Raw genomic sequence first — 27,685 nt, forward strand, 5'->3', positions numbered from 1 at the left:
GTATAACAGGCCCAATTTAACTTTAGATTGTTAAAGTTTGGGTCTCTTCATTCCATTGTTGTTTCTTTTGGCTTGGATATTTAGTTCTGTCCTTTTTTTTTAACACCACCAATGAATGCACCTGAGACCACTTGGCCCCTGGTTCTCATCCTTTCATATTTGTTTTTCTCTTCCTCCACTCAATTTCTTTCCTTCTCCTTGCTATAACTCTGGGGCCAAGGGTGTTCGAGACAACTCCCAAGAAATCTTTTTTTAGTAGGTGATAATTTTCATGCTTTTGTTCTAAGGAGAAATGACTTATATTCAGGCAAGATTCCTGGAGAAAAGGCTTCTTAGAATCAATGGCTGTAAATAGCATTCCGTTGTAGGGGTGGGATGGCGGGAGGGATTGAGAATTAAGGAAATAGTTTAAAACCTCAGAACTGGTCTCTTCTTTTATATTTGCAACCCCTGCCCTCATTCCCCTATGCAGCACAGCTGGAGTGGCTTCCCCAGACATCTTTTTGTACCCAAAGCTCTTAAACAGAGGAATTTGTATGTCATAGGAAATTCCACAAGAATTGTAAATTAGGGATGCCCTTTGGGATATGGCTTTCTGCAAAGGTGAATCTTGCCGTTCAGTGGAGAGCATGGGCTGAGAGAGACTTGGCAGGGAGGTCTGAAGGAAGCTCTCATGTTGGTCAGAGCCAAGGGGCTGTGAATTAAGGTGATATTTCCTAGTTTTGGGTGCCATGCCATTGCATTATCATTAACTTATTATATTTGTTTAAATCAATTCATACATTTATTATATATGTGTACATATATTTGGAGGATTTTGGTTCATACTTGGGGGGCACCTTCTGGTTGTCCTGGAGATTTCTCGTGGTACTATATGGGGGACCAAGCAGTGCTAGGGATCAAACCAGGACCTTCTGCATGCAAGGCAGGTACCTTAACACCTGAACTGTTTTCCAAGACCAAATTTATTTATTTATTTATTTATTTATTTATTTATTTATTTATTTATTTATTTATTTGGTTTTGGGACACACCCGGCAACGCTCAGAGGTTACTCCTGGCTCTACACTCAGAAATTGCTCCTGGCAGGCTCGGGGGACCATATGGGATGCCGGGATTTGAACCACCGTCCTTCTGCATGCAAGGCAAATGCCTAACCTCCTTGCTATCTCTCCAGCCCCCACCAAATTTATTTTTTATTTTTTAATTTTTTTTGGTTTTTGGGTCATACCTGGCGGTGCTCAGGGGTTACTCCTAGCTGTCTGCTCAGAAATAGGAAATAGCTCCTGGCAGGCACGGGGGACCATATGGGACACCGGGATTCGAACCAACCACCTTTGGTCCTGGATCGGCTGCTTGCAAGGCAAACGCCGCTGTGCTATCTCTCCGGGCCCCAAATTTATTTTTTATTTGTTTGTTTGTTTTGGGGTCACACCTGGCATTGCTCAGGGGTTACTCCTGGCTCTCTGCTCAGAAATAGTTCCTGGCAGGCACGGGGGACCATATGGGACACCGGGATTCGAACCAACCACCTTTGGTCCTGGATCGGCCGTTTGCAAGGCAAATGCCGCTGTGCTATCTCTCCAGGCCCAAATTTATTTTTTAAATGAAATTATATTAGTGAAATTCAGGTTCATGATAACTGTAGTTTTCCCAATCAAAATACATGGCTTATTTTTATTTTATAAAAAATTAAAAAAATGAGGGGCTGGACTTCCTTTCATGTAGTTGAGCTAGGTTTTATCTCTTATACCACATATTCTTCCCTGAGCACCACCAGGAGTCAATTTTGAGCCTGGAGACAGCCCTGAGTACCATTGGGTGTGGCTCAGATGCAAAAAAAAAAATAAAATTACATAATTTATTTAAAATTATTTTAAAATAGCATGGTATTTGAGGAATGGTGGGCAGATTTGGGTCATACCTGGCTCTGCACTCAGGAGTGACCCCTGGCGGTGTTCATAGGACCGTATATGATACCAGGAAGAGAGGGGATGGAGCTGATTGTGGGTTTCCAAAGTAGTGCTCCTTAATGATTTATAAAAGTAATTTTTCTAGAGGAATCTTGATGTGTGAGACAGGAGCATTATTCTGGGGTCCTGGCTTTTGGAATTTTAAAGGATTGAGGATGCTCTACTTAAAAGAGCTGTGAGGGAAATGAGACTTACTCAGGGAAGTTAGGTTTTAGGAGTGGTGAAGACATGGAAAGGGTATGCTGTGAATAGAAAGACACTAATCTGCATGGGGACCAGAAGACTCATCAGAAAGCTTTGCCAAAATCATGAGAGAGGCTAGATTTCTTCTCTCTGAGTAGCATGTTAATAACTACTGAGAAGGAGCCTTTACCCAATGTAACAGAGATTAATGCCACTGTGTTTAATCACTGAGTTTTTAATTCTGTTTGGGTCCCTCCATTTGCCCTTTATGCATTTTCATATCATTTTTGAACTGGTTGCTCTAGAAATTAGAATATGCTTTTGTTTGTTTGTTTTTGGGCCACACCCAGTGGTGCTCAGAGATCACTCCTGGCAGATTCAGGGGACCATATGGGATGCCGGAAATTGAACCCACGTCCGTCCAGGTTTGGCTGTGTGCAAGGCAAATGCCCTACTGCTAGGCTATCACTCCCGCCCCAGAATATGCATTCTTAATAATCGAAAGGGGGGGGACCGGGCGGTGGCGCTAAAGGTAAGGTGCCTGCCTTACCTGCGCTAGCCTAGGATGGACCGCGGTTCGATCCCCCGGCGTCCCATATGGTCCCCCAAGCCTGGAGCAACTTCTGAGCGCATAGCCAGGAGTAACCCCTGAGCGTCACTGGGTGTGGCCCAAAAACCAAAAAAAAAAAAAAAAAAATAATCGAAAGGGGGGGGTTAAGGCTATATTTTGTGGGGCTCAGGACTTATTCCTGACAAGATTACATTTCTTCTTATTCTCAAAGTACTTCCCTCAGCATTTTCTTTTTTTTTTTTAATTTTGGGAGAATATTTTCCAGTGTCAAAGAATTCTGGATTTTCGTTAAGCATTTTAAACACTGTTCTTCATTTGTCCTTTGGGCTTTATAATTTCTGATGATTGTTTTCTAATATATAGATCTTTCTTCCTCTGGCTGCTTTAAAGATCGCCTTTTAAAAAATTGTGTTGTTTTGGTTTTGGTTGCTGGGACTCAAACTTAGGGCCTCACACATTAAAAGTATGTGTTGTAACACTGAACCACATAAAATTTTGCCTAAGATTTCCTTTTTATCTTTGTCTTTTAACCTTTATGACATTCTCTGCTGTGATTATTTTTGGATTGATTATGCTTGGATTTGCTGAAGTTCTTAGACAGTAAATTAATATTTTCACCAAATTTGAGGGATTTTAGGCCGTTGTTACTTTTTTTTTTTTTTTAATTTTTGGGTCACACCCAGCAGTGCTCAGGGGTTACTCCTGGCTCTACACAGAAATCACTCCCGGCAGGCTCGGGGGACCATATGGGATACCAGGATTTAAACCACCATCCTACCTCCATGTATCTCTCCGGCCCCACTTTTCTTCTTTCTTAAATTTCATTTTCTTCTCTTATTTCTGGGACTCCAGTTGTGTATATGTTAAGTTACTTTATATTATTTTATGTTTGCTATAGATTTATTTTGTTTGTTTATTTTGGTTTTTGGGTCACACCTGGCAACACTCAGGGGTTACTCCTGGCTCTGTCATCAGAAATCACTCCTGGCAGGCTCCAGGGACCATATGGGATGCTGGGATTTGAACCACTGTCTATCCTGGATCGGGTGTGTGCAAGGCAGATGCTCTACCACTGCATTCTCTCTTTGGCCATGTTTTTGTTTTTGGACCATACCTGGTAATATTCAGGGCTTATTCCTGATTTTGTTCAGGGATCACACTTGGCAGGCTCTGGGGACCATATAGGATGCTGGGGATCGAACCAGGGTCAGCCATATGCAAGGCAAATACTACTCACTGGACTATAGCTCTGAACCCAAGTCTTCTTTGAATCAAATTTTGTATTTCTAATTTAAGCTTTTAAACAAGACATTTGTATATATCTTCTATATAAGATATATAAGGTACATATTGTAAAAAGATGGGGAGATTATATTTTCCATCTTTTCATTCATTCTGATCATATTTTCCTTTAAGTCCTCGAATATGTTTAGAGTAACATTTTTAAAGCCCTGGGTGATTCATTCCATCCTCTGGGTTATCTTGGTGTCCAGCTTTTTTTGTGGGGGGGGGGAGTGGGGTGTCACAGCTGGCTGTGCCCAGGGTTTACTCCTAACTCTGTGCTCAGGCTCTAAGATCACTTCTGGTAGTGTTTGGGTTACTGTATGGGGTGCTGGGTTTCAAACCTGGGTCAGCCACATGCAAGATACCCATTGTACTATCTCTTAGGCCTCTTAGTTCAGTTTTTATGATTTTGGTATTTCTCCTTTTGATTATGATCATGTTTTCGTGCTTATTCACATGTTTTCTAGTTTTGTCTACACAGGAAATTGTAGAAACCAGGGATTATACTGTTGTCCTCTGAAAAGCCTTGGTTTGTGCTTTTGCAGGCAGTTTCATTATTTGCAGGTCACTTTGGTCTTTTGAGGACATATTTTTGGCTTTTAGTCATCGAGCAAATACCATGGTCCCAGAACAGTATTCCCAAAGTGGGCTCTTTTGGGATTGCATTGAAAACTCCAGCAGTGAATCAAGACCCTCTCAACCCTACCCTCTGGCTTTGTTGGAATGCAAACAACTCATCTCTGTCTCCCATGCAGTGAAGAATAGCTGAAATCTCATTTTCCCTCAGTTTGGTTTTTGTTTATGTTTGGGGGTCATACCTGATAGTACATGGGATTTTCTCCTGGCTTGGGGACCATGTAGGGTGCCAGGGATGAAACCCAGGTTGGCTGTGTACAAGGCAAGTACTTGACCCATTGCACTATCTGGTTCTAAGTTTTTTTGCTTTTATAATTACTTGAACAGTTGTGTTTCACTGGGTTATCAGGTTCCACACCATTCATAGGTGCTAAGGGATTATGGGGAAGCTTAAATATAGATTTGGGACTTACTCCTCCTCAGGAGTCTTCACTCACTTTGTTCGGTAACTCTGGCAGCCTCCAACTTTGTCTTTAAGCCAATAAAACTTCAGGTTTCTGCTGGACTCCTAGCTGCTCTGTTGGTGCCCAGACTGGAGAGTACACTGGAGGGGGAAATAGACTTAAGCTCTTACTCACAGCAGTTTTTTCCTTTCAAAGGCCAAATCCCTTCCTGTTTCTTTCTGCCTTTATTTACCTTCCAGTACCTTGAAAGAGTTGTTTTTTTATATCTTTTTCAGAGTGGAGTGGATCACTGTAATTCTTATAAAGGTTAGTTGGACACAAACTTCCTTTTTCTGGGTCCAGGACTTCCTAATAGTTTTTTTCCACTGTTTTTTTTTTTTTTTCCTCCTGTGGTACTGTTGGCAAGAAAAGAATGTGTTATAGGAACAGATTGTATTGGTGCTCTCTGGGGTACTTCGGTTCATTAGCTTTTGAGAGCAAAAGTGATCTGCCCTCAGTAGTGCCCTGGAAAGGATGAAGAGTGGCAGAGATGAGTGGAGAGCTGGGCCTCAGTGGTCTGGTCCCAGCAGTCAGTGCCCATCCTGGCAGAGGCGGTACCGAGGAGAGGACATGTGTGACTGCTTCATGGGCAGAGGACAAACACGGATGGTAGGAATTACTGTATCCTGAGACTGTATCCAGGAGCTGCTCAGAGCCTCTCTTCTTGGAGAAATGGTAGCAGGAGAGCCTGAGAAACTCACTGTAGACTTGGGCTTGCCCACTGGAAAAGAACAAAAAAATAATTGAAAAAGAGGAGAAGAAAAACAACAGCAACAACAACAACAACAACAACGACACAAAACAGTGAAAAAGAACATGGCTTATGAGGCAGATTTTACCAGAGGAATACAACCAAAATAAAGCATATTTATTTATTTTATTTTATTTTTTTTTTGGTTTTTGGGCCACACCCGTTTGACGCTCAGGGGTTACTCCTGGCTATGTGCTCAGAAATCGCCCCTGGCTTGGGGGGACCATATGGGACACCAGGGGATCGAACCGCGGTCCTTCCTTGGCTAGCGCTTGCAAGGCAGACACCTTACCTCCAGCGCCACCTACCCGGCCCCAAGCATATTTATTGTACACCAAGTATATTCAATTTTGAGGACACTTTAGTGATGTTAACAGTCTAATCTGGGGATATTGGAAAGGTTCCCTATTTTTTGTGAAATAAAAGTGAAGGAAAGTGGTGATTTTTAAAAAGAAAGAAATAAGATGCTTAACAAAGTGTGTGTGTGTGGGGGAGAGTTCACTTTTCACTTTCAATGCCACCACAAACAAAAAAAATTTTTTTTTTGTTTTTGTTTTTGGGCCACACCCGGCGGTGCTCAGGGGTTACTCCTGGCTGTCTGCTCAGAAATAGCTCCTGGCAGGCACGGAGGACCATATGGGACACTGGGATTTGAACCAACCACCTTTGGTCCTGGATCGGCTGCTTGCAAGGCAAACACCGCTGTGCTATCTCTCCGGGCCCACAAACAAAATTTGACTTCTTTTTTTAAACATTGGTGCTTTGTGAAATTCAGAATTTTGGAAAACATAAATCAACTCATTAAAGAGATTGTAGGATTCCTGGAGTCACTCAAGATGCAGTGGGCTGCTGTAGTGATGTGTGAGCCCATTTGCCAACTGTGGTCTTACTCTCATAGAACGTCTTCCCTTTCCCAGACAGAGATGGGCTTCGGGCCTAGAGTGCCAGGGCTCTGAGAAAGGGTTGGGGAGGGGGAGCTGAGTCTGTATTCCCCACAGGGCCTCATCTGTCGGGGCTACCCACCAAAGGGCTCAAGCACTGCCTTCTTTTCCATCATCACTCATGAGGTACCACTTTTTTTCCATCATCACCTATGAGGGATTTGGGGCAAGATCAGGTTTCTCAGAGCATCAAGGTTATGGCTTGCCTCTCAGCTCCCAACTTGCTCCAGGTTGCTCCACACTGGATGTGGTTGAGGTAGCAAGTTTAAACTCTGCCTGTACCAAGTCACAGGTGCTGGGGGCAGGATAGGGGACTGTTTTTTGGGGTGCTGGGGACTCACATCTTTCATGTCATGCATGTCCCAACTTCATACATGTGGGATGAATCTTCACACCTGAAAGGAGTTAAGAGAATGGCAAAAATGTTGAGGTTTTGATTTATGATGAAAGGTGGAAAGAATGTTTATTTTTGTTCAACTGCCGAGAGTGGAGGTGGGAGTCTGGGGAGACAGAAGTCTTTAGAAGTGTCTGGAAGGTAGTAGACTCACTAAGAAAGGAGAGCTGATATAGGGTGATGCTACAGATATCCATGAAATTAAGAGAATACCTTCCAAGGCAGGGACATTCAGGAAAAGATTTTGAAATGATTTTTCAGAACTGGGGATATGACTCATTGGTGAAACACTTGACTTGAATGTATGAGGCCTTGGGTTTGATTCTCAGCACCGTGTGGTTCTGCAGGCACTGCTCGGAACTACCTCAAGCATTAAGCCAGGAGTATTGTTGGAGGACAGCTGGGGTTGGCATGAAAAAGAATGACTTCTTTAGGATTGAAATCTGTTTTCTTGGCTCAGGTTCTTTGAAAGACTGCTGGCATTCCCCTCCCATGAGTCGATCGAAGTGGGCAGTTTGAGGACAATGGCTTGAGATATGGGGCTGGGGTCTTGTTATTAGGTACATGTAAATATTTGATGCCATCAGACAAATCTCTGGTCTCTATTGTCCTGAGCATCTCACTTCCTTCTCCATGAGCAGCTGTTTTGTATTTTCCTCTTCTCTGTTCAGCCTCCCTCAACCAGTCTCACTCTCTGTCAGAACCTGGAAGAACTAGGGGGTAGGAATCCTGAAATTAAGCTGGAATAAGACATCCCTAAGCACAATGTCCTACACACTTTGCCTACTCCAAACTTCCCATTGTCTCAACTCAAGGTATATTTTTCGTCCACGTGCTTCCCTTCATTCCCATTTGTGATATACAGTATAGCCATTAACACATTTTATTAATGTCTACTCTATGCCAGAAATTATCTCTGTGTTTGCAGTAGACCCTCAATGTAGTGTGGTCATTACTTCAGGCATATAGAAGAGGAAAATCAGCCACATCTGATCCAAGGCATCTAGAACATGAGGCCTACAGTCCTCACACCTTTTTCTGTGCACCCATCCATCCCACTTGAAAACATTCACTTTCCTCCTTTACTTTTTTCCTGGCAAACTCACTGTTCCTCCTTATTTAGTTCCTTATTATTTAGAGTAACTCCACCATTGGAATGAGGAGACTATCTTGTGACACACAGTAGAGACTCAGCTACTTTCCAAGAACAAAGAGTTATATTGAATTCAACCTAACAGTTTGGCACGGTGCACAGCGATATAGTTTATTTTTGGCATCACTTTTTAAAAGAGTGAAAGAGTTGAAGGGGAAAATGAGGATGGCTTTGTTTTTTAATTCTAACTTTACTCTTAACCCTTCTCTCAGCCTGGCTTTAGACGGAAGGGTTTCTGTTTCTTCATCATTGAACATGTGCTGTAGACAGATGCCTCTTAGAGAATAAATGAAGGTGAGAGGTTTTTTTGGTTTGATTTTCCCAGTCCTCAACCCTAATATCAATCTAGAGAGCTTTGATCAAGTATGTCTTGTATTTAGGCACCTTGTTTCCCCCAGACAGATTCTTTTTTGGAGCTGTTCTGTTCTTCCCACTGTAGCTGGCATGCACGAACATTTAGGAACTCTTGTACCATCTGGTTCAACACAATACTTTTGTGTCAGAGGAATTCGGGTTTGGGTTAATTGTTTCACTACTTTCAAGTAAAATTATTTTAGATGATTCCATTTCTAAGACCCTTTGCTCAGTTGTCAACTTGGTTATTATATGTTAGCGCCAGTTCATAGGGACATGAGCCTTCTACAGACAATAATTTTCTTAAAGTTTCATCATATGGTAAGTCTTTAATAGATATGGCTTAATAGTGTTATTTTTGTTTTTGTTTTAACTATAAATTAGTTTATATAATCTACCAAATAATTTTTTTTATTTTTTGGGCCACACCCAGTGATGCTTAGGGGTTACTCCTGGTAATGTTTTAGTCACATTAAGACTTGAATGGAAGACCTAAAGTTATAGAGTACACAGAGAATAACAAGCAATGCATCCCGCAATATTGGCTTCAGTGATGTCTTTTTTTTTTTTTTTTTTTTTTTTAGTTTTTGGGTCATACCTGCAAATGCTCAGAGGTTATTCCTGGCTTTACGCTCAGAAATCGCTCCTGGCAGGCTCGGGGGACCATATGGGATGCTGGGATTTGAACCAGAGACCTTCCGCATGCAAGGCAAACACCTTACTGCTGTGCTATCTCTCCAGCCCCAATGTCTTTAAGGATTTAACTCCAACATCAAGAGAAAAAAAACGAAGGGCAGATCAGTAGTGCAGTGAGTAAGACTCTTCCTTTGCCCACTGGTGACCTGGGTTCAATCCCTGGCATCCCATATGGTCCCCTGAGCCTTCCAGAATGATTCCGGAATGCAGAGTCAGCAGTAACCCCTTAGTATTGTCAGGTGTGACTAACCCCAAAACAAAACAAACAATATAAAACAAACAAGCAAAAAAAGAAAAAAAATGAGATTACACCAAAGTAAAATGCTTTTGCAAGCAAAAGAAATTGTCAGTGAAACAAATACCTTATCGAACAGGAAAAAATATTTGCATGCCATGCATTTTAAAAAGGAGTGCTATTGAAGATAAAAACAGAACTCATAAAAGCCACAACACAAGACAAACAACTTAATCAAGAAATGAGCAGAAGAGGGGCCAGAGAGATAGCATAGAGGTAGGGCATTTGCCTTGCATGCAGAAGGACAGTGGCTCGAATCCTGGCATCCCATATGGTCCCCCGAGCCTGCCAGAAGCAATTTCTGAGCATAGAGCCAGGAGTAACCCCTGAGCACTGCTGGGTGTGATCCCCCCAAAAAAACAAAACCAAAAAAAAAATGAGCAGAAGAAATGTATAGGCATTGCTCCAAAAAAGATATAAGCATATGAAAAAAGTGCTATCACTTATTGTTAGGGAAATGCCAATCAGAATGACAATACTCTTTCACCTCACTTTTGTGAGAATGGCCTATAACAAAAACAAATAATGGTGATGTGACAAGATGTGGGGATACACAAAAAGAACCCCAAGTACATTTGTTGGTGGAAGTAGAAACTGATCAAGCCTTTTTGGAAAACAATGAATTTTTCACAAAATGCCAAGAATAGACTCAACATATAATCTAGTAGTTCTGCTTATAGGTATCTATCCGAAGACTAAGGAAGCACTAATGAGAAAGGACATAAATATTTCTCTCTTCACTGCTGCACTATTTACAATAATCCAGGTGAAGAAGCAACAAAAGTGCCCAGCAGTACTTGGGCCAACCCAAGTTTCTTGTTAAAGCTGCTGTCTTCGATCTAAGAGGTGGTGAGGGCCAGAGCTATAGTCCAGTGGGAAGAGCACTTGCACAACAGGCCTTACAGATGGCCAACTCTGGTTCAATCCCTGGCATCCTATATGGTTCTCTTGAGCCTACCAGGAGTAATTCTTTAGTGCAGAGCCAGGAATGAGTGACCCCAGAGTACTGCTGCGTGTGGCCCCCAAACAAACAAACAAACGAACAAGTTAGGTAGTGACAGGAGTCTCTGTTGTGAAGGAACATTTTCTGCCTGGCTACTTACTGGCTTGTAATGTATGGAGTGATCCTTGGCCACCAGGAGAATGTCTCTCTGGTTCTTGTCAGTCAGTCTTTCACCTGATGACTTCCACATCATTTCATGTCCAGGTGTCTTTCTTTATCCTTGAAATTTTTCTTTATCCTTTCTTTATCTTTGATTTTGTACTTTTTGGGTTTGTTTTTATTTTTTTATTTTGGGGGTGGGGTCCGCACCTGGTTGTCCTCAGGGCTTCCTTTAGGCTCTGCACTCAGAAATCACTTCTAGAGTGCTGGACCATATGGCGTGTTAAGGATTGAACCGGGGTCATTCACAAGCAAGGCAAGCGTTCTTCCCACTTTGCTAAATCCCTCTAGCTCCAGATTTTGCTGGTATTTCTGGTTCAGCTCAAAAGAATTGTTTACTCACAGGGGTTTAAGTATGAGCTTGGACAGGCCATTATCTTCCATTCTCTTAAATCTTCAAGGGAACAATTCAAGATGATAATGGATTGCTTGGCAGACCTGGCTTCAGTAGGAAGAAAAAAAACTGCAAGGAGGACAAGTTGTAGGGGTTCATACTAGCACCCTCTACTCAGATGCACAGAGTAATACGCTTTAGTCTTCTCTCTTGCCAAATAGCTGAAAACTCTTGTGTGGCCCTGGGTCCCGGTTGCAGGAGAAAAGAGAGGTTTGGTTTCAGCCAGGAGTAAAGTTTGAATTTGGAAACTGTGCAGTCCCTAGGCTCTGGAAGATGCAGTGTTCTGAAGTTTGACACAGATCTTGCCTGCCTAATGTCTTTTCTGTAAGGAATACATGTGTGTATTTGGCCTAGCTTTCTGCAAAAGATTGCATTTTGGATTAGGACTGATTCATGTTTTGGGTTTTTTCCGGGGCTTTGCAGAGTGTGTGAGAAATTTCTTAACTCAAATGGCTCCTTTTTTGGCACTGCAGCATCTTTTCTATTTCAGCATCTTAAGAATCTGCAGGGACCATATAAAGATCAGAACCAAGTCTGGCCTGAAAGGCTCCCTCTGACTTGGTAATTCCAGTTCGTTGAATCCTGGCCCAGTCGGATGAGGCCATATAAAGAGGCTGTTTCCTGAAGTTCCCCTTCTCTGTCTTTCACAGGCTCCTTTCTGTCGAAAGTTGGTATTTCAGGACCGCAACCGCCAGGCGCATGCGTCCCCCCCCCCCCCCCCCTTACTCGCTGTCATTCCTGCCCTGTTTATTTTTGGAGCAAGCACATTTTTGCTCCTCGGAGGAGCCCTGCAGGGTCCTGCCCCCTCTGTCCATCAGGGGCAGCGTGGCCGGCTCTGCTCATTTCCCACACTCGGAGACTTGACTCCAGATTTCGAGAGGGAGTGCAAGGGAGACGCTGCCTAAGGGCCACTGTCACCATGTCTATTTTGGGTTCTCCTGGTGTCACACACTGAAAACTCTTGCTTTTTTTTTTTTTTTTTTTTTTTTGGTTTTGCTTTAAAAAAATGGGTTTGGATAATGTTACCTGATGCTAAATTTGCCAGAATTAGAAATCGCTTTCCCAGCTAATGTCTTGGGGCTGTGCTTGGGAATTCAGAAGCAGCGCATTTAAAGAATAAACCTTTTGAATTCTAGGATCCAGGCTTTACTTCTTTTTGGCCTCTTAAGATCATTTGAGCTCCATTCTCTTTTTCTCATCTATTTTTTTTTCACCTCCCCACCTCCCTCAGTGCAAGGAGAGCAAACCATTTTTCTCCCAAAGCTAATTCAGGAAAAACAGCCTCCCCAGGGCTTGAACAGGATTCTAGAGCTGGGGGGCTGCATTAAAAAAGAAAAAGAAGAAGAAAGTGCCATTTCTCTAAGTCTTCTTATTTTTGATTTTTAGGATAGAGTGAAAGTTTATTTAATTAAAAAAATGGTTAGGCTGTTACACAGAGAACTCAAACACACAAATTTGGAGGGACAAAAAAGGCACATTCTTTTTTTTTTGGCTCTGCTCTCTGGAATCACTTTTTTTTTTTTGAGCATTTTCTTAAAGTCTTTATATTATTTTAAAGATCTTGTTTACTTTGTATTTTTTATAATTATCTTTATTTAAACACCGTGATTACAAATATGATTATAGTTGTATGATTACAGTCATGTAAAGAACACCCCCCTTCACCAGTGCAACATTCACACCACCAATTTCCTAGATCTCCCTCCTCCCCACCCCCCCCCCCACACCTGTACTCAAGATAGGCTTTCTACTTTCCTCATTCATTCACATTGTTATGATAGTTTTCAGTATAGTCATCTCTCCAACTGCACTCATCACTCTATGTGATGAGCTTCATGTCATGAGCTGCACCTACCAGCCCTCATCTCTCTTGTCTCTGAGATACTGTTAAAAATGTCTTTCATTTTTCTTAAAACCCATAGATGAGTGAAACCATTCTGCGTCTTTCTCTCTCCCTCTGACTTACTTCACTCAGCATAATAGATTCCATGTACATCCATGGATAGGAAAATTTCATGACTTCATCTCTCCTGATGGCTGCATAGTATTCCATTGTGTATATGTACCACAGTTTCTTTAGCCACTCATCTGTTGAAGGGTATCTTGGTTGTTTCCAGAGTCTGGCTATTGTAAATAGCGCTGCAATGAATATAGGTGTAAGGAAGGTATTTTTGTATCATATTTTTGTGTTCCTCGGGTATATTTCTAGGAGTGGTATAGCTGGGTCGTATGGAAGCTCAATTTCCAGTTTCTGAAGGAATCTCCATATCGCTTTCCATAAAGGTTGTACTAGACGGCATTCCCACCAGCAGTGAAAAAGAGTTCCTTTCTCTCCACATCCCCGCCAGCACTGCTTGTTTTCCTTTTTTGTGATGTGTGCCAATCTCAGTGGTGTGAGGTGGTATCTCATAGTAGTTTTGATTTGCATCTCCCTGACGATTAGTGATGTTGAGCATCAAAGGCACATTCTTACCTCCTCTTGCCAGAGCTAATAGATGGGTGACAGAAGAACCCTTGGCCCAGATGGATGCCCCCTACTCCAATTAAAGAACTTCAACTTGAGGCTGGAGCAATAATACTGCTGGTAGGACGTATGCCTTGCAACATTTCCAGCATCCCATATGGTTTTTCCAACTGCCAACCACTGCCAGGAGTGATTCCTGAGTGCAGAGCCAGGAGTAACCCCTGAGCATCAATGATATGCCCCCCCCCCAAAAGAGAAGTTTAATTTCTTATCCTGTAACAGAGCCTGGAGCTTTAACAACCAAACTGGTGGTAGTGGGGAATGGGGGAACAGGACATTCAGGTCCCCAAGTCCCTAGCATCTAATTTTCCTCAGAAAGTATCATTTTGGCAGTCTGCCCTCCACAGAGCAGCTGGAGCATCCTGGCCTACTGCAGCTCCTTTCTCAGGTGGTGTCCTTCAGGTCCAGGCACCATGGGAGAAGTAGGGATGGGGCTCTTTTGGAAACAGGATTAAGTAGGTGTCTAGATGTCTGAGGGAGAGCAGCCAAGCACTCTGAGTTGCATGGCTCCTGTGGGAAAACCCACCAAACCTATAGTATTGCATCACTAAAAGTCTATCCTGCACTTGGTATTTCTTTCTTTCTTCCTTTTTTTGATTTTTGAGCCACACCCGGTGATGCTTAGGGGTTAGTCCTGGCTATGTGTTCAGAAATCGATTACTCCTGGCTATGGGGACCATATGGGACGCCAGAAGATTGAACCTCGGTTCGTCCTAGGTAAATGCGTGCAAGGCAAACACCCTACCTTTTGTGCCACCGCTCTGGCCCCAACACATCATTGACATGACATGCCAACTGTTACATCATGGTCAGGCTACATCAGCTCCCCCTTCAGGTCTGCACTGTAAAGAAAGGGATGCTGAGGAGCTTAACACCCCCAAACATTTCCCCCAGGATCCTCCTAGTGCCCTCCTCAAGGGCCTGCATTTGCCAACATTCTGTCCCAGTATCCCAGCACCAATTGATCTGGTTGCCTCTGGTATGCTTTTCTTTTTACTTTATTTATCCAAGCCCCAGCAAACCTTGATGTTTCCATAAGTTCCCTTGCCTGCTCCTGGTCCTCAGCACTTCCCAAGTTGCCCACAGCTCTCTAGCTTTTAGTTCTGTTATCTGTGCCGATTTGTGCCTGTCAGAGCACCATCTTCATGATGTCCCATAAGCATGTGGGCCAATAAATAGTCAAAAGTCACAGGAAAACTGCAAACTTCAGTTGCGTAAGCCCCCTGCTAAGGGACCAGCTTCCTCTTCACTTCAGAATCTGTGATCCAGCCTGTTTCTGCTGCCTCCTGCAAGTCGGCTGTCATGGTATATGCCATGATTCACCTTGTATATGGCCTTATCTCAGTGTCATTGAATGGGAGACTGCTTTTTTCCTATTCTTAGTTATAAGACCTTCCCCTGTTCCCCCCAAAAACAATATAGCTGAATTCTGGGGGAGAGCCGTAATAGTGCTTAATTATGTCTGTCTTATCCAAATAAGATATTTATATTTGGCTATAATAAGACTCATACTAGGGAGTATTTTATAACAGAAGCCTTATTCTTGCATTGAGAGTATTAAATCATGAAAGCAAGAATTCTCTACCAGCAAGGAGACAGCTCCTTTCTATGCCCCAGTTCCCTGCTCACCTGCTCTTGCTGTCTTTTTACATTGGCTATTTTCTTTTATTTTTTTCTTATTTTGGTCTTTTGGGTGACACCTGGTGATGCTCAGGGGTTACTCCTGGCTATGTGCTCAGAAATCGCTCCTGGCTTGGGGGACCATATGGGACACCGGGGATCAAACTGAGGTCCATCCTTGGTCAGCCATGTGCAAGGCAAACACTCCACTGCTGTGCTATCACTCTGGCCCCAATACATTGACATTTTCTTTAGGGTTTGCCCAAGACCTCACAGGAGCCAGGGAGGATGATGGTACTTCTGATACTACTTGGCACAGAGAATTTCTTTGCAGCTTTCTGTGATGATCTCAATGAAAAGTCTCTTATCTGGTTTTTACAACTTTATGTCAACCCCTGAAGTCATTTAAAAACGAACAACAACTTTTATTTCAGACTCAGTTAAATTCTCTTAATTATGAAGAAGTGACTCATCTAGTCATTTTTAAAAATTTTTTGGTCACACCCAGCAGCGCTCAGGGGTTACTCCTGGCTCTGTGCTCAGAAATCGCTCCTGGCAGGCTCTCTGGGGACCATATGGGAGGCTGGGATTCAAACCACCATCTGTCTGCGTGCCAGGCAAACGCCCTACTGCTGTGCTATCTCTCCAGCCCCCATAGTCATTTTTTTTTAAAGCTTCTGTCTAAACTTAGCTTTTGGTACATTTTGTTAGGGGAGGGAAGGAGGAAATGCATCTTTTATGTTACTTCTGGGTGGAATGTTACAGGCTCAAATTGTCCAAATGAATGTCTCTTATTAAACTGGTTGAATCTTTGACATAATCTGATAATAATAACTATGATGATATAATGATAAAAGATACAGTTCTTACTACATCTCAGGCATGTTTTAGGCACGGCACTGAGAACCACAAATTTAGCCTTGTAGGCACTTTCTCAAGTAGGGCCATTGAATGAAGTTGGTCGCTCATGCTCTTTTTCCATGCTGCATAATCTCTCACTCATTTTCCAGTTCACTTGCCTCTCCCCCTGTCTCCAGTATCTCCCAACCCTCACAGTAGAAAGTAGAGACCGACAGAGGCAGTATCAGGAGACAGAGGGTGAGGATGGTTGAGCTGTTAACATGCCACCCAACCAGCTTGCCTCGATTCTGTAAACACTGAGTAGCTTCCAGTCTTGGAAAGCACCAGCCATGGATCCTCTTGACATGCTGTGCCACTGATTTTATGTGGATCTTTTCTGTCCTTCTCAAGATCCAGAGCCAAAGAGAAGGAATTCGAGGATCCCATCTTTCTGGGGCTACTCACCCAGACACTTACAGGGGCCAGGCAGGTCGCCTCAGAGAGTGAGTGGGTCTTGGGCTAAGACACAGGGACACTGGTCTTGCACACTGAAATTATATGGAAAGACCACACATCACACATCCAGCTAAGAAATGCATGCTTTCTAATTTTTCTCAGGCACCTGACCTGGCTCTCATTTTCCCACAGTGGGTAGACTTAGGAATGTGACATGACTGTCTGCTGGAAGTGGAGCAGCACAGGAAAACCAGCACAGCAGTAAATGATGGTGACCAGCATGGACTTCAGCGGGAAGGAGACAGCAAGGGCGAGGACTGTGGCCAGCTGGAATAGCTGTGTCCATTCTCCAGGGGCAGCTGCCACTTAGCCCCAGTATGATTTGATCTTAGAGGGTTTTTTTTCCCCCCAGAGAAGCTGGAGACTGACATATTATATGGAAATCTTCCAGTTTTTAAAATGTAACTGAAAATGAAAACTAAACAAAGAAATCACTGTATAGCCATAACTGATCATTCAGGAAGGCCTGTTATCACAAGATGGTCTCTGGTACAAAAAGATATGAGGAATTATTTGCAAAGCAAGGGGAGGTAGGTAAAGACTGCTGTAGCAAATACAAATGGAATCTCTTGAGGGGCCAAATGTAGTTTGGTTCAGATTTCTTTAACATTTGAAGTCTCCCCAGTTCTGTGCCTTATGCATGGTAAGAGCTCAATAGGCAGGGGTCTTGGTTCCTGCTTGTACCCACATTTGCTGCTTTGGCCTTATTGTATTCTGGTTCTTAGAGTTTCAATATATAGTGTTGGTTGAATGGCTTAATTTTTGAGTTTAATTCCACATTCCTGGGACAGAGAACTTGATTGGCTGTGATTGGGCCAGTCTGGTACACCCTTCTGTTGCAGATAAGAGAGATCATGGTTTCTCTCTCTCTCTCTCTCTATATATATATATATATACACATATATGTATACAATATATGTATATATATATGTACACATATATGTATATATATACATATATATCATGAGATATCTCTATATATCTTCTTTCAGCCTAAACATGGGTGGGGTGCACCAAAAAATGGATGTATAGCAGGTAGGGCATTTACCTTGCATTTACCCAGGTTTGATCCCCGGCATCCCATATGGTCCCCTGAGCACTCAGGAATGATCCCTGAGTACAGAGCTCTGCAGGAGTAACCCCTGAGCACTGCTATGTATGAACAAAAGAAAAAGGATGGGGATGTGTAGACTGGAAAGTGGAGATGGGGATTTCCAATACATCTTTGAGATTCCTTCTTGTCTGATAGCTTGGGGACCTGAGTACTGACTGTACAGCTTACGCAACTGAGCCATGTGTCATCAATAGTAACAGCTTTTGGGACCACTGATCTCTGCTCAGCAGCTCCACACAATATATTTCCAGCTTGCCAAAGGCTCAGATGGCAGTTAACAGTTTTTAAAATTAAATGTGCATTGATTTTTTAAAGTGCTGTTTTGCATTTAATACACATTGTATATATAATCTTTTCTATTTTGGGGGGGATGTTGGACCATGCCTAGCAATGCTCAAGGGTTACCCCTGATTTTACATTCAAGAACCACTCCTGGCAGTGCTTGGAGACTTATCTAGGGTGTGTGGTATAGAACCTGGATTGGCCACGAGCTAGACAATTGCCTTGCTAACTATACTATATCTCCGACCCTTCAATGTAATTGTATATCTTCTGGATAAGCAAAAGCGTATGTGTGACTTGATTTTTTTAGGTGCCATTCACTGTATGGCTCTATTGGGTGGTCCAAATTCCAATTTACAATATCACTGAGATGTGCCTATAGTTTTCTGTCATATCTCACTGACTGAGACAGAGCCCCAAGAGAGCTTCATGCCTTGACCCCGGAATACTGCCCTTTGCTGTCTGCCTCCCAGAAGCTGTGATGGTTCTGGGCTTCTTGGCCTTGGCAACTGTTCCATCATTTCCAGCAGGTGCTGATTCACCCCACAGAAACTCAGGGTGTATCTAGACAAAGCACGTCCCTGTCAGGCTGGGCTGCTACTAGAGAAACAGGAAGGCAAACACATTTTGGTATTAAACAAAAATATCAGAAATATCAAGATAACATGGCATGGAGCAGAAGTGTTTTCCCAAACCCTTTTGTGGCAGACTTTACAGGATGGAGTCAAAGGATGTCCCAAGAATACATTTTAAGTCAGTAGTCAATGGCCAAAATCCTCTACTGTTTGTATTGAATCAGCCATACCCGAGTGTTTGCTTACTGTCTCTGGCCATTTTTTGCTCCTAGTATCAGTGGAATCATTGTCCCAGACACTAGAGGGTCCACAAAATCAGAACATTCACCTTTTAGAGAAGTGAAGTTCCCATCTCCTGCTTTAGTCCATTTATCAAGGTGTCTCCTTAGGTCGACAACAGCAGTTATAATTACATAAATTCTTGGATTCAGAAAACTGATGTTTCAAACACAGTCCTAAGTGAATGCTGGAAGTTTGAATTGGGAAATATTCTTTGCTGTTTTATCCCACTTAGTAATTGAATTACTTGCTGCTCCCTTAGTATTTTGGGTCAAGATTTGCTGTGCAAGAGTGTATGTGACTAAGGTCTCTGAATTTATCTCACATGTGAGTGCTTCCTGACACCCACATTTTGGGATTTAAAAAAAAGCAAAACGTGTTATTAAGATACCATGATTTAGGGGCCAGAGAGATAGCATGGAGATAGAGTGTTTGCCTTGCATGCAGAAGGACAGTGGTTCGAATCCCGGCATCTCATATGGTCCCCGAGCTTGTCAGGAGCAATTTCTGAGTGTAGAGCCCTGAGCCCTGCCGGGTGTGACCCCCCCAAAAGATACCATAATTTACAAAGTTATTTATAATAGAGTTGTTTAGGCATACTGTTCTAATATTAGTCCCACCACCAGTGTCCCCCTGTCTTCACTAATATTCCCATGTTTCTTCTCACCCCTAATCTGTCCTCTTGGTAGACAATTTAACACGTTTACTTTATATTACTTGATCCAACAAAAACTTGAATGAATGGCAAATGAAATTATCAGAAAATAAATGAATAAAAGTCAATTTGTGATGATTAATTGCTATGTGATTTTAACTTATGTAAGTAAAGAAATCAACTCTGGATGTAAAAAAGGAAAACTTATCAGGCAGAACCAGTCAATGTAAATGAGATGTTAATTCATTATTGAAAAGGTATAAAATCCCTTAGCAAGCTAGGAACAAACAAACATTTTTTGTTTGTTTGTTTTTTTGGTTTTGGTTTTGGGGCTACACCTGGCAGTCCTTGGGGGCTAATTACTATAGGCTTTGCACTCAGAAATTACTCCTGGGAAGGCTCAGCATTTGGAAGACTGGGAATAGAACCTGGGTTGACTGTGCAAGGCAAATGCCCTACTTGCTGTAATATTTATTGCTTTGGCCCTGAGGTGCTAATAATCTTGACACACAGTCAGAGAATGTACCTAATGTTTCGTGGCATGTTTGTTCAAAGTTAATATATTACACTTTCTCCCAGCATTAAAATATTTTCCCTCTCCCCAACAGTGTTCAAGGGTCCCCTGTGTTGCTCCTGGTGATACTGACCTTGCAGGTTCGTCCTGATGGTTAGGTTCTACTCAGACCCAGTTGTATATGGGGCCACCATGATTCAGGGGGTCATTTGGTACTGGCTATCTAATTTGGAGCCTTGAGAATGACAGGCATGCCCTGCTCCCTTTTGATCTACCTTCCTGACTCCCAAAGAGTTTATTTCAACACTGCTTTTCCTTATTGCATAGTATTTATTGCATATTCCTTATTACATAGTGTATTCTGTTATTTCCTCTCTTAAATCTGTCCATTTTGGTTGGTTCCAGTTATTCATTGCTTCAAAAAGGACATTTTGTTTCTCTATGATTATTTCCTTGGGATAAATTCCTGTGACTAGAGTTTCTGGCTTAAAAAAAAAAGAAGAAGAAGAAAAGAGCATTTCTAAGGCTTTCAGATGACATCGCCAAATTGCTCTCCAAGTCTTGCCAAGTTATACACAGAGAGAAGGGCATGAAAGCACTCAGGTTTCCACAGTCAGTTGCAAAAGTTCCTTTTATTTATTTATTTTGGTGGGGTCTGAGGGATCTCCCAAGCAGTGCTCAGGAGGTCTGGGGCCCCCTCCTGGTGATTTCCAGCCAACAGACCGAAGGTCTATTTGTGAGCCTGAGGAAGCAGTGTACTTGGACTTTGGTGTTTGGACCATCCTGACTATGTTTTGGGGCTTTCATAGCTGCAGTTGATGATGCTCAGAGCACAAAATGGTGCTGGGGATCAACCTGGGGTCAGCTACAGGCAAGGTATGTGCCTGGGCCCCTGTGCTCTCTCTTGTCCCAGTTGCTGTAGTTTTCATGACAAGATGTTGGTCGGTCCATTTTGGCAGATTGAAGTGACCTTTTCCACAGTCACTGCATTCTGAGGTACATATGCTGAGTGACTATATTAAGTTGCCTTCTCCTCTTTTCTTATAGGCTCCCCCGCCCAAGCCACCCCGACGGCAAGGAGGCTGGGCAGACGAGTCCACGAAGATTTCTAAGTGAGTGTCGTCACTTCCTATAGTCTGTTGGGTTGGGTTGGGGTGGGTGTTTTGGGACTTTGCCTTTGGACAGTTGTTTGGTTTTTTAGTTTCAAGTTCATTTTGACACTGGTTTACAAAATGGTTCATAGTGCTGTTGTTCAGGCAATCAGTGTTCCAGCACCAATCCCACCACCAGTGTGACCTATCCTTCACCATTTTCCTCAGTTTCCCACCACTCCCACACCTGCCCCTTCAGCAGACACAAAATGGTTTATTTTATATCGCAAAATAGCAAATGGAATTATTAAAAAAAATAGCTCAGTAAAAGAAGATTTGTGAAAATTATAACATCTTACTTGAGTCTAAGGTGTTTGGTACTAGTTAAGCCCTTTGTGTTATTGTTTTAGCTCATTGAGTTTAGGGCAACTTTTCTATCCAATTCTATGTGTTCCCGCTGGGCTGTCAGTATTGTGAAATTGGAGATGTTTTGTGTCTCCATTGCTGGGGTTGTGAAACTGAGACAATTCAGTGGCTTGGCATCTCTTCTGAGATTAGTTGTGAACCTGCGAAACTGGGCCGTAGGATTTGGGATATGGAGTATTGGTGGGACAACTGGGCATGGAGTGGACAGAAGTTTTATTGCCATGTAATACATGGGCCATGCATTTCATCCATTTAACAATGGACAGTTCACTAGTTCTTAGTCTCTTCACAGAGCTATGCTATGACTACAGTCATTTTAGAATATTTTGATCACCCCCCTCATAGCTTCCTATGCTTCCCCAATTCCCCAAACTTGGGAACTACTGATCTGCTTTCAGATTCTGATTTGCCTGTGCTGGATATGTGATATAGGAGGAATAATGCAGTTAATGGTTCTTTCTAAATGTCTTCTTACACTTGTGTAACACTTTGGAAACTTAACAAGAATAGAGCACTTTCCTTTTCAAACAAAAGGTATTGCCTGTTAGTAACTGCTGCAGTGCAGATTATTTTTGTCCTTACTCTCTTGCACAAAATTATAAATGAAAGGTAAACCTTCCAGAATATATATACCAGTGGGATGACCAACTATCTGATTAAACTTCTTATGAAATTTCTTTTTTTTTTTCTTCAAAAAGATACATGCACTTTTTTTTTTGATTTTTGGTCACACCTGGTGGCACTTTGGGGTTACTCCTAGCTCTGTACTCAGATATTGTTCCAGGTATCACGGGGGACCATATGGGATGCCGGAATTCAAACCATCGTCCATCTTGGATTGGCTGCTTGCAGAGCAAATGCTCTACCACTGTGCTATCTCTTCAACCCACATGCACACTTTCCTTCTTAGTCATTCAAAATAAGTTGCAGAAGCTATGACATTTCCCTTATAAATATTTCAGCATGTATCTTTCAAGATTAAGGACATTCACCAAATAATTACATTCTCTTTATCATGTCTTAGAAATTTCACAATAATTTAATAATACTTGACAAGTAGTTTGTATTAAACTTCCTCAGTTTTCAACAAAGGACGTCATTTATAACTCTAGAATCTCAGTCAGAGTTCAGGCATTGCATTTGATAGTTCTCTATAGTATCTCTTGATCTAATATACTTAACCCTCTGCCCCAACTAATTTTTTGTCTGTTTGTTTTGTTTTTGGAGCCACAGTCAATAGAGCTCACAGACACATTGCCTGGAGACTTTTCCCAGGAGTGTTCAGGGGATCATGTGTGCTTGATGTTAGACCAGGACGTCCTGCATCCAAAGCATGTGAGCTCTCCCCCCTGCCCCAGTTGACTCTTTTTATTATTATTATTATTATTATTATTATTATTATTATTATTATTATTTTGAACCCAGGCCAGATACCTCTTAGAACACATCACACTCATCATACTCTAGATTTCTCTGTTTACGATTAGATTCAAGCTAAAGGCATCCAACAAAATCCAGTGTTGTAATTTCTTATTTTATTATTGTTTCTCTTCATTCTTTACTAGCCCCAATATTCATTTCAATTTATCTTCCATATGATTTTTTCTGCAAAAAAGGTAATACTAAGTCTACATTTATAAATTAAAAATAACATTCTCCTGTTTATCTGTATCAAGATGCAGCTTTATGTACCAGCTGCCTGCTTTATAGATCATGTTTTATTGGAACTCAACCATACTTTTTAAACTTAAATCTCTGACCTCTATGGAATTAATCCTGATGATGGTATGAGATATGGGTCCAGTTTTATCTTTTTTCAAGTGACTCTTATCCCAAGATCATTTATTTAAAAATAAGCCTTTCCTATCATTTCCCACCACAGAGATTGCCACACATCACAAAGAACAAGAACAAGTACTGGCGGGGATGTGGAGAGAAAGGAACTCTTATTCATTGCTGGTGGGAATGCTGGCTAGTCCAGCCTTTATGGAAAACAATATGGAGATTCCTCAAAAAACTGGAACTTGAGCTCCCATATGATCCAGCTATACCACTTTTAGGAATATACCTAGGAACACAAAAACGCAGTACAAAAATTCCTTCCTCACACCTATATTCATCGCAGCATTATTTACAATAGCCAGACATGGGAAACAACCGAGATGCCCTTCAACAGATGAATGGCTAAAGAAACTCTGGTACATATACACAATGGAATATTATGCAGTCATCAGGGGAGATGAAGTCATGAAATTTTCCTATACATGGATGTACATGGATACTATTATGCTTAGTGAAATAAGCCAAAGGGAGAGAGAGACACACAGAATAATCTCACTGATTCTGGGTTTTAAGAAAAAAAAGAAAAGACATTATTGTTATAAATGCCCAGAGATGAGGGCCGGAAGGACCGGCTCATGATATGAAGCTCACCACAAAGAGTGGTGAGTGCAGTTAGAAAAATAACTACACTAACAACTACCATGACAGTGTTAATGAGTGAGAGAAGTAGAATGCCTGTCTCAAATACAGGCAGGGGTTAGAGGAGGAGGGAGATTGGGGGCATTGATGGTGGGAATGTTGCATTGGTGAAGGGGGGGGGTGTTCTTTGTATGACTGAAACCCAACTACAATCATGTTTGTAATCATGATGTTTAAATAAGACATTATAAAAATAAGCAAATGAAAAATAAGTCTTTCCCTCTGATTTTCAGAAACTATTACCAAATTTCACATATTTATTTGCATCTGAGTTTACACATGTTCTTGTCTTCTGGTGCTCCTTCTATCTATCTGTAAAGCATCCAGTACCATACAGTTGTTTGTTTATAAAATGAACATAAAACTAGGTTTTGATGTTAACCAACATAAGAAGATAACTTTGAAAACTAGCTCTTATTTTGTATACTAATAAAACTTCAATTTTTAGTTTTTTTAAATTATAATTTAGGTGACATTGTTACAGTAGTTTTAAACTTCATATTTTTATGTTCATTTACTGCATTTTTACTACCAACAAAGAGCTCAAGGCCTTCCACGACTGCCCTTTCAAAGTCTACCCTTTGCTTCCCCTGCCTATCCCCACTGTTTATGAATCTCAATTTAGTAATCCAAAATCAAGGATATATTATCATTTGATACTTATGTCCCATTGCTTTCTTTTTCTATATACGTAGATAAGTGAGGTCATCTGATGTTTGTCCTTCTACCTCTAATTTATCTTATTTAATGTAATGTCCTCCAGTTCTTTCTAAATTGCTGTAAGCTGCAAGATTTCATATTTTTATAGTGTATGGTATTCCATAATTATCATAAATTGTTCATAAATATCACAGCTTTTTTTTATCTGTTCATCTATCTTTGGACATTTGGGTGTTTTTCCATATCCTGGTTATTGTACTGCCATGACCTTAGGTGTGCTTACGTCTTTTCAAAATAATGTTTGTGTGTTTGGGGAGTAGATGCCAATAAGTGAAATTTTGGCAGCATTCAGGGGTTTCTATGGGCTCTGTGCTCAGAAATAGCTCCCTGCAGTCTTAGGGAACCATATGGGATGCTGGGGATCAAACCTGGGTCCATCCCAGGTTGTCCGCGTGCAAGGCAAACACCCTACTGCTATGCTATCACTCCAGCCTGAGACTTATTTTTTTCTTTTTTGGGGGGATTTTGGGTCACACCCAGCAGTGCTCAGAGGTTACTCCTGGCTCTGTGCTCAGAAATTGCTCCTGGCAGCAAGGTGGACCATTTTTGAACCACCATATATCCTAGATCGGCTGCGTGGAAGGCAAACACACTACTGCTGTGTTATCTCTCCAGCCCCTGAGACTACTGACAGAGCTTGGCCTACCAGGGCCTAATGGACTCAGGCTGTTTGTACTTGGGGCCTCCAGGACCACATCTAGTGCTTGACAGCTATTCGGGTCTTTACCTAGTGATTTCTAGGAGTATTGTGATGCCAGGGATCGAATACAGGGCTTGGCACATGTGATCATTGCTCTACTTCTTTAATTATCTCTCTGGCTCCTGAGGAGGTATTTGTAGAGTAACCCCATTTTCATAAGTTATAAGGTAATTTAGGGCTTGCAATATCTGAAACTTACTCTAAAATATGAGTTTAATAAATCCTGCATTTCATCCTTAGAGAACAACAATAACAAAATACTCAGTGGCTGTCCCTCAGTGAGTATGTGAGAAGTTTTCCCAGAAAAACTCATTTAATCTTAAAGAGAGACACTGGGTTTTTTGGGGGGGGGGATTTTAGACCACACCTGGTGACATTCAGGAGTTACACCTAGCTCTGTGCTCAGAAATTGCTCCTGGCTTGGGGGACCATATGAGACGCTGGTAGATAAAACCCAGGTCTGTACTGGGTAAGGCAAACGCCTTACTGCTGTGCCATCGCTCTGACCCAAAGAGAGACACTGTTTTATGTGGCACTTTTCAGGGAATTCTCTGACTCCTCAGCTGGGCTAAGCACTGATCCTCTCAGTGTTAGAATGAATGCCCAGTGCTAGTCCATGGATACACTTTTTTCTCTGCCGGCCCAGTCACCTGCACACTGCTGACTCCTGGATTCTTACCTCCAACCCAGTCCTGCCTCTGCCTCTGGGAATTTCATTTCCATAAGTCATTTCTACTTGAACTCAACCATAACACATGAAAACCAGTTCTCTTAATTCCCCAGAAATTTCTTAATTTCTGCCTGTAACCTAAACCTCCCAAAGACTCCCCCCAGGTCTCTGCAAGTGGTGACTTGGTTTCACACAACTCAGATCATCGTAGACAGAGTTTCTTTTCATTCAGTCCAGCCATGATCAGCAGAGTTCACGTAGTCTCCACTGGAAAGAGAGGGCACTATCCAGCTACCAGCACAAGGTCCCTCCACTGTTTTTCTGGGATTGATGTTGGCACAAAGCACATCACTAGTCTCTCTGTTCACTTTTCTGTCTCTTGGCCCAGGGGATATGACTTGGTATGCCTCTCATTGTGAGACTCTGAGTTTGATCCTTGGCACCTCATGCTCTCCTGAGCACTGATTTGTGGGTAGCCTCTGAGTATGATCCCCCTCAAACCAGAAAATAAAGATAACATTGCACTTGTCTGCTCAGAGCCCTCTGCTGGTGCTATTCCCTTCTGTACAGTGAAGCCCAGAGTCCCTACTATGAACTGCAAAGTTCTGCCTGACCTGACGCTTGTTTCCACCTCTAGCTTTATAATCAACCTCTGACCTTTAGCCCCTGACCTTTTGGCATGTGGTTCTTTTGCACACATCCTATTCTTTTTTCCTCCTCATACCCCTGGTGTGAAATTTCTCTGTATCTCATACCCCTGGTGCCAAGTGTGGGGGTAAGGCATTGTGAGCACTTAGTGGCCAGATGAAAGATCAGTTTGGTAATTTGGGAAGATCCCATTTGTTCTGGGGGTGGGACATGGCATGCTGGGAGATTGGCAGGTCTGATTGAAAGCTCATACTCTGGAGCAGGGGCAATAAGAGCTTGTCTGGGACAGCTCTGGGACAAGGAGCAGGACAGAAGCAGAGTTTGGGCAGCATTTTGAAGGTGGCCTTCACCAAAGGCTCACTGGTTGGCTGTAGGGTGAAGGGAGGAGGTAAAGTCACTGCGGGGTGCCTGACTTCCATGAGCTGTTGAGTTGGCAAGAAGACAGGAGGAGACACCTGAATTGGGCATGGACGGTAGATCGCTTCTACAATGGGGAAGTCTGAGAGGTCAAAAAAGGTGCCATTGGGGGCCGGGCGGTGGCGCTGGAGGTAAGGTGCCTGCCTTGCCTGCGCTAGCCTAGGATGGACCGCGGTTCGATCCCCCGGCGTCCCATATGGTCCCCCAAGAAGCCAGGAGCAACTTCTGAGTGCATAGCCAGGAGTAACCCCTGAGCGTCACAGGGTGTGGCCCAAAAAACCAAAAAAAAAAAAAAAAAAAAAAAAAAAAAAAAAAAGGTGCCATTGGAGCTGCTTGTCACAGTTAGGAGAAAGGTGGGTCCTTGAATGGGCTCTTTGGGGGTT

At 42.4% G+C, this 27,685-nt stretch overlaps 3 protein-coding genes across 3 annotated transcripts in view; 2 read left to right on the forward strand and 1 right to left on the reverse strand.

Annotated features, from left to right (window-relative positions):
- Positions 1-27,685, reverse strand: part of LOC126004088 (peroxiredoxin-1) — a 1,184,503-nt gene that overhangs the window by 354,898 nt on the left and 801,920 nt on the right. The gene's annotated exons all lie outside the window — the stretch shown is intronic.
- Positions 1-27,685, forward strand: part of VASH1 (vasohibin 1) — a 967,981-nt gene that overhangs the window by 254,178 nt on the left and 686,118 nt on the right. The window lies entirely within an intron of this gene.
- The window catches only part of IFT43 (intraflagellar transport 43), a 93,882-nt gene that overhangs the window by 15,573 nt on the left and 50,624 nt on the right, over positions 1-27,685 (forward strand). Inside the window, exon 3 of the mRNA XM_049770495.1 lies at positions 21,197-21,261. Within this exon, the coding sequence (XP_049626452.1) occupies positions 21,197-21,261 (65 nt within the window). The remainder of the gene's footprint in view (positions 1-21,196; positions 21,262-27,685) is intronic.

The sequence above is a fragment of the Suncus etruscus genome, chromosome 3 (genome assembly GCF_024139225.1).
Source record: "Suncus etruscus isolate mSunEtr1 chromosome 3, mSunEtr1.pri.cur, whole genome shotgun sequence".
Classification (NCBI taxonomy): Eukaryota; Metazoa; Chordata; class Mammalia; order Eulipotyphla; family Soricidae; genus Suncus; species Suncus etruscus.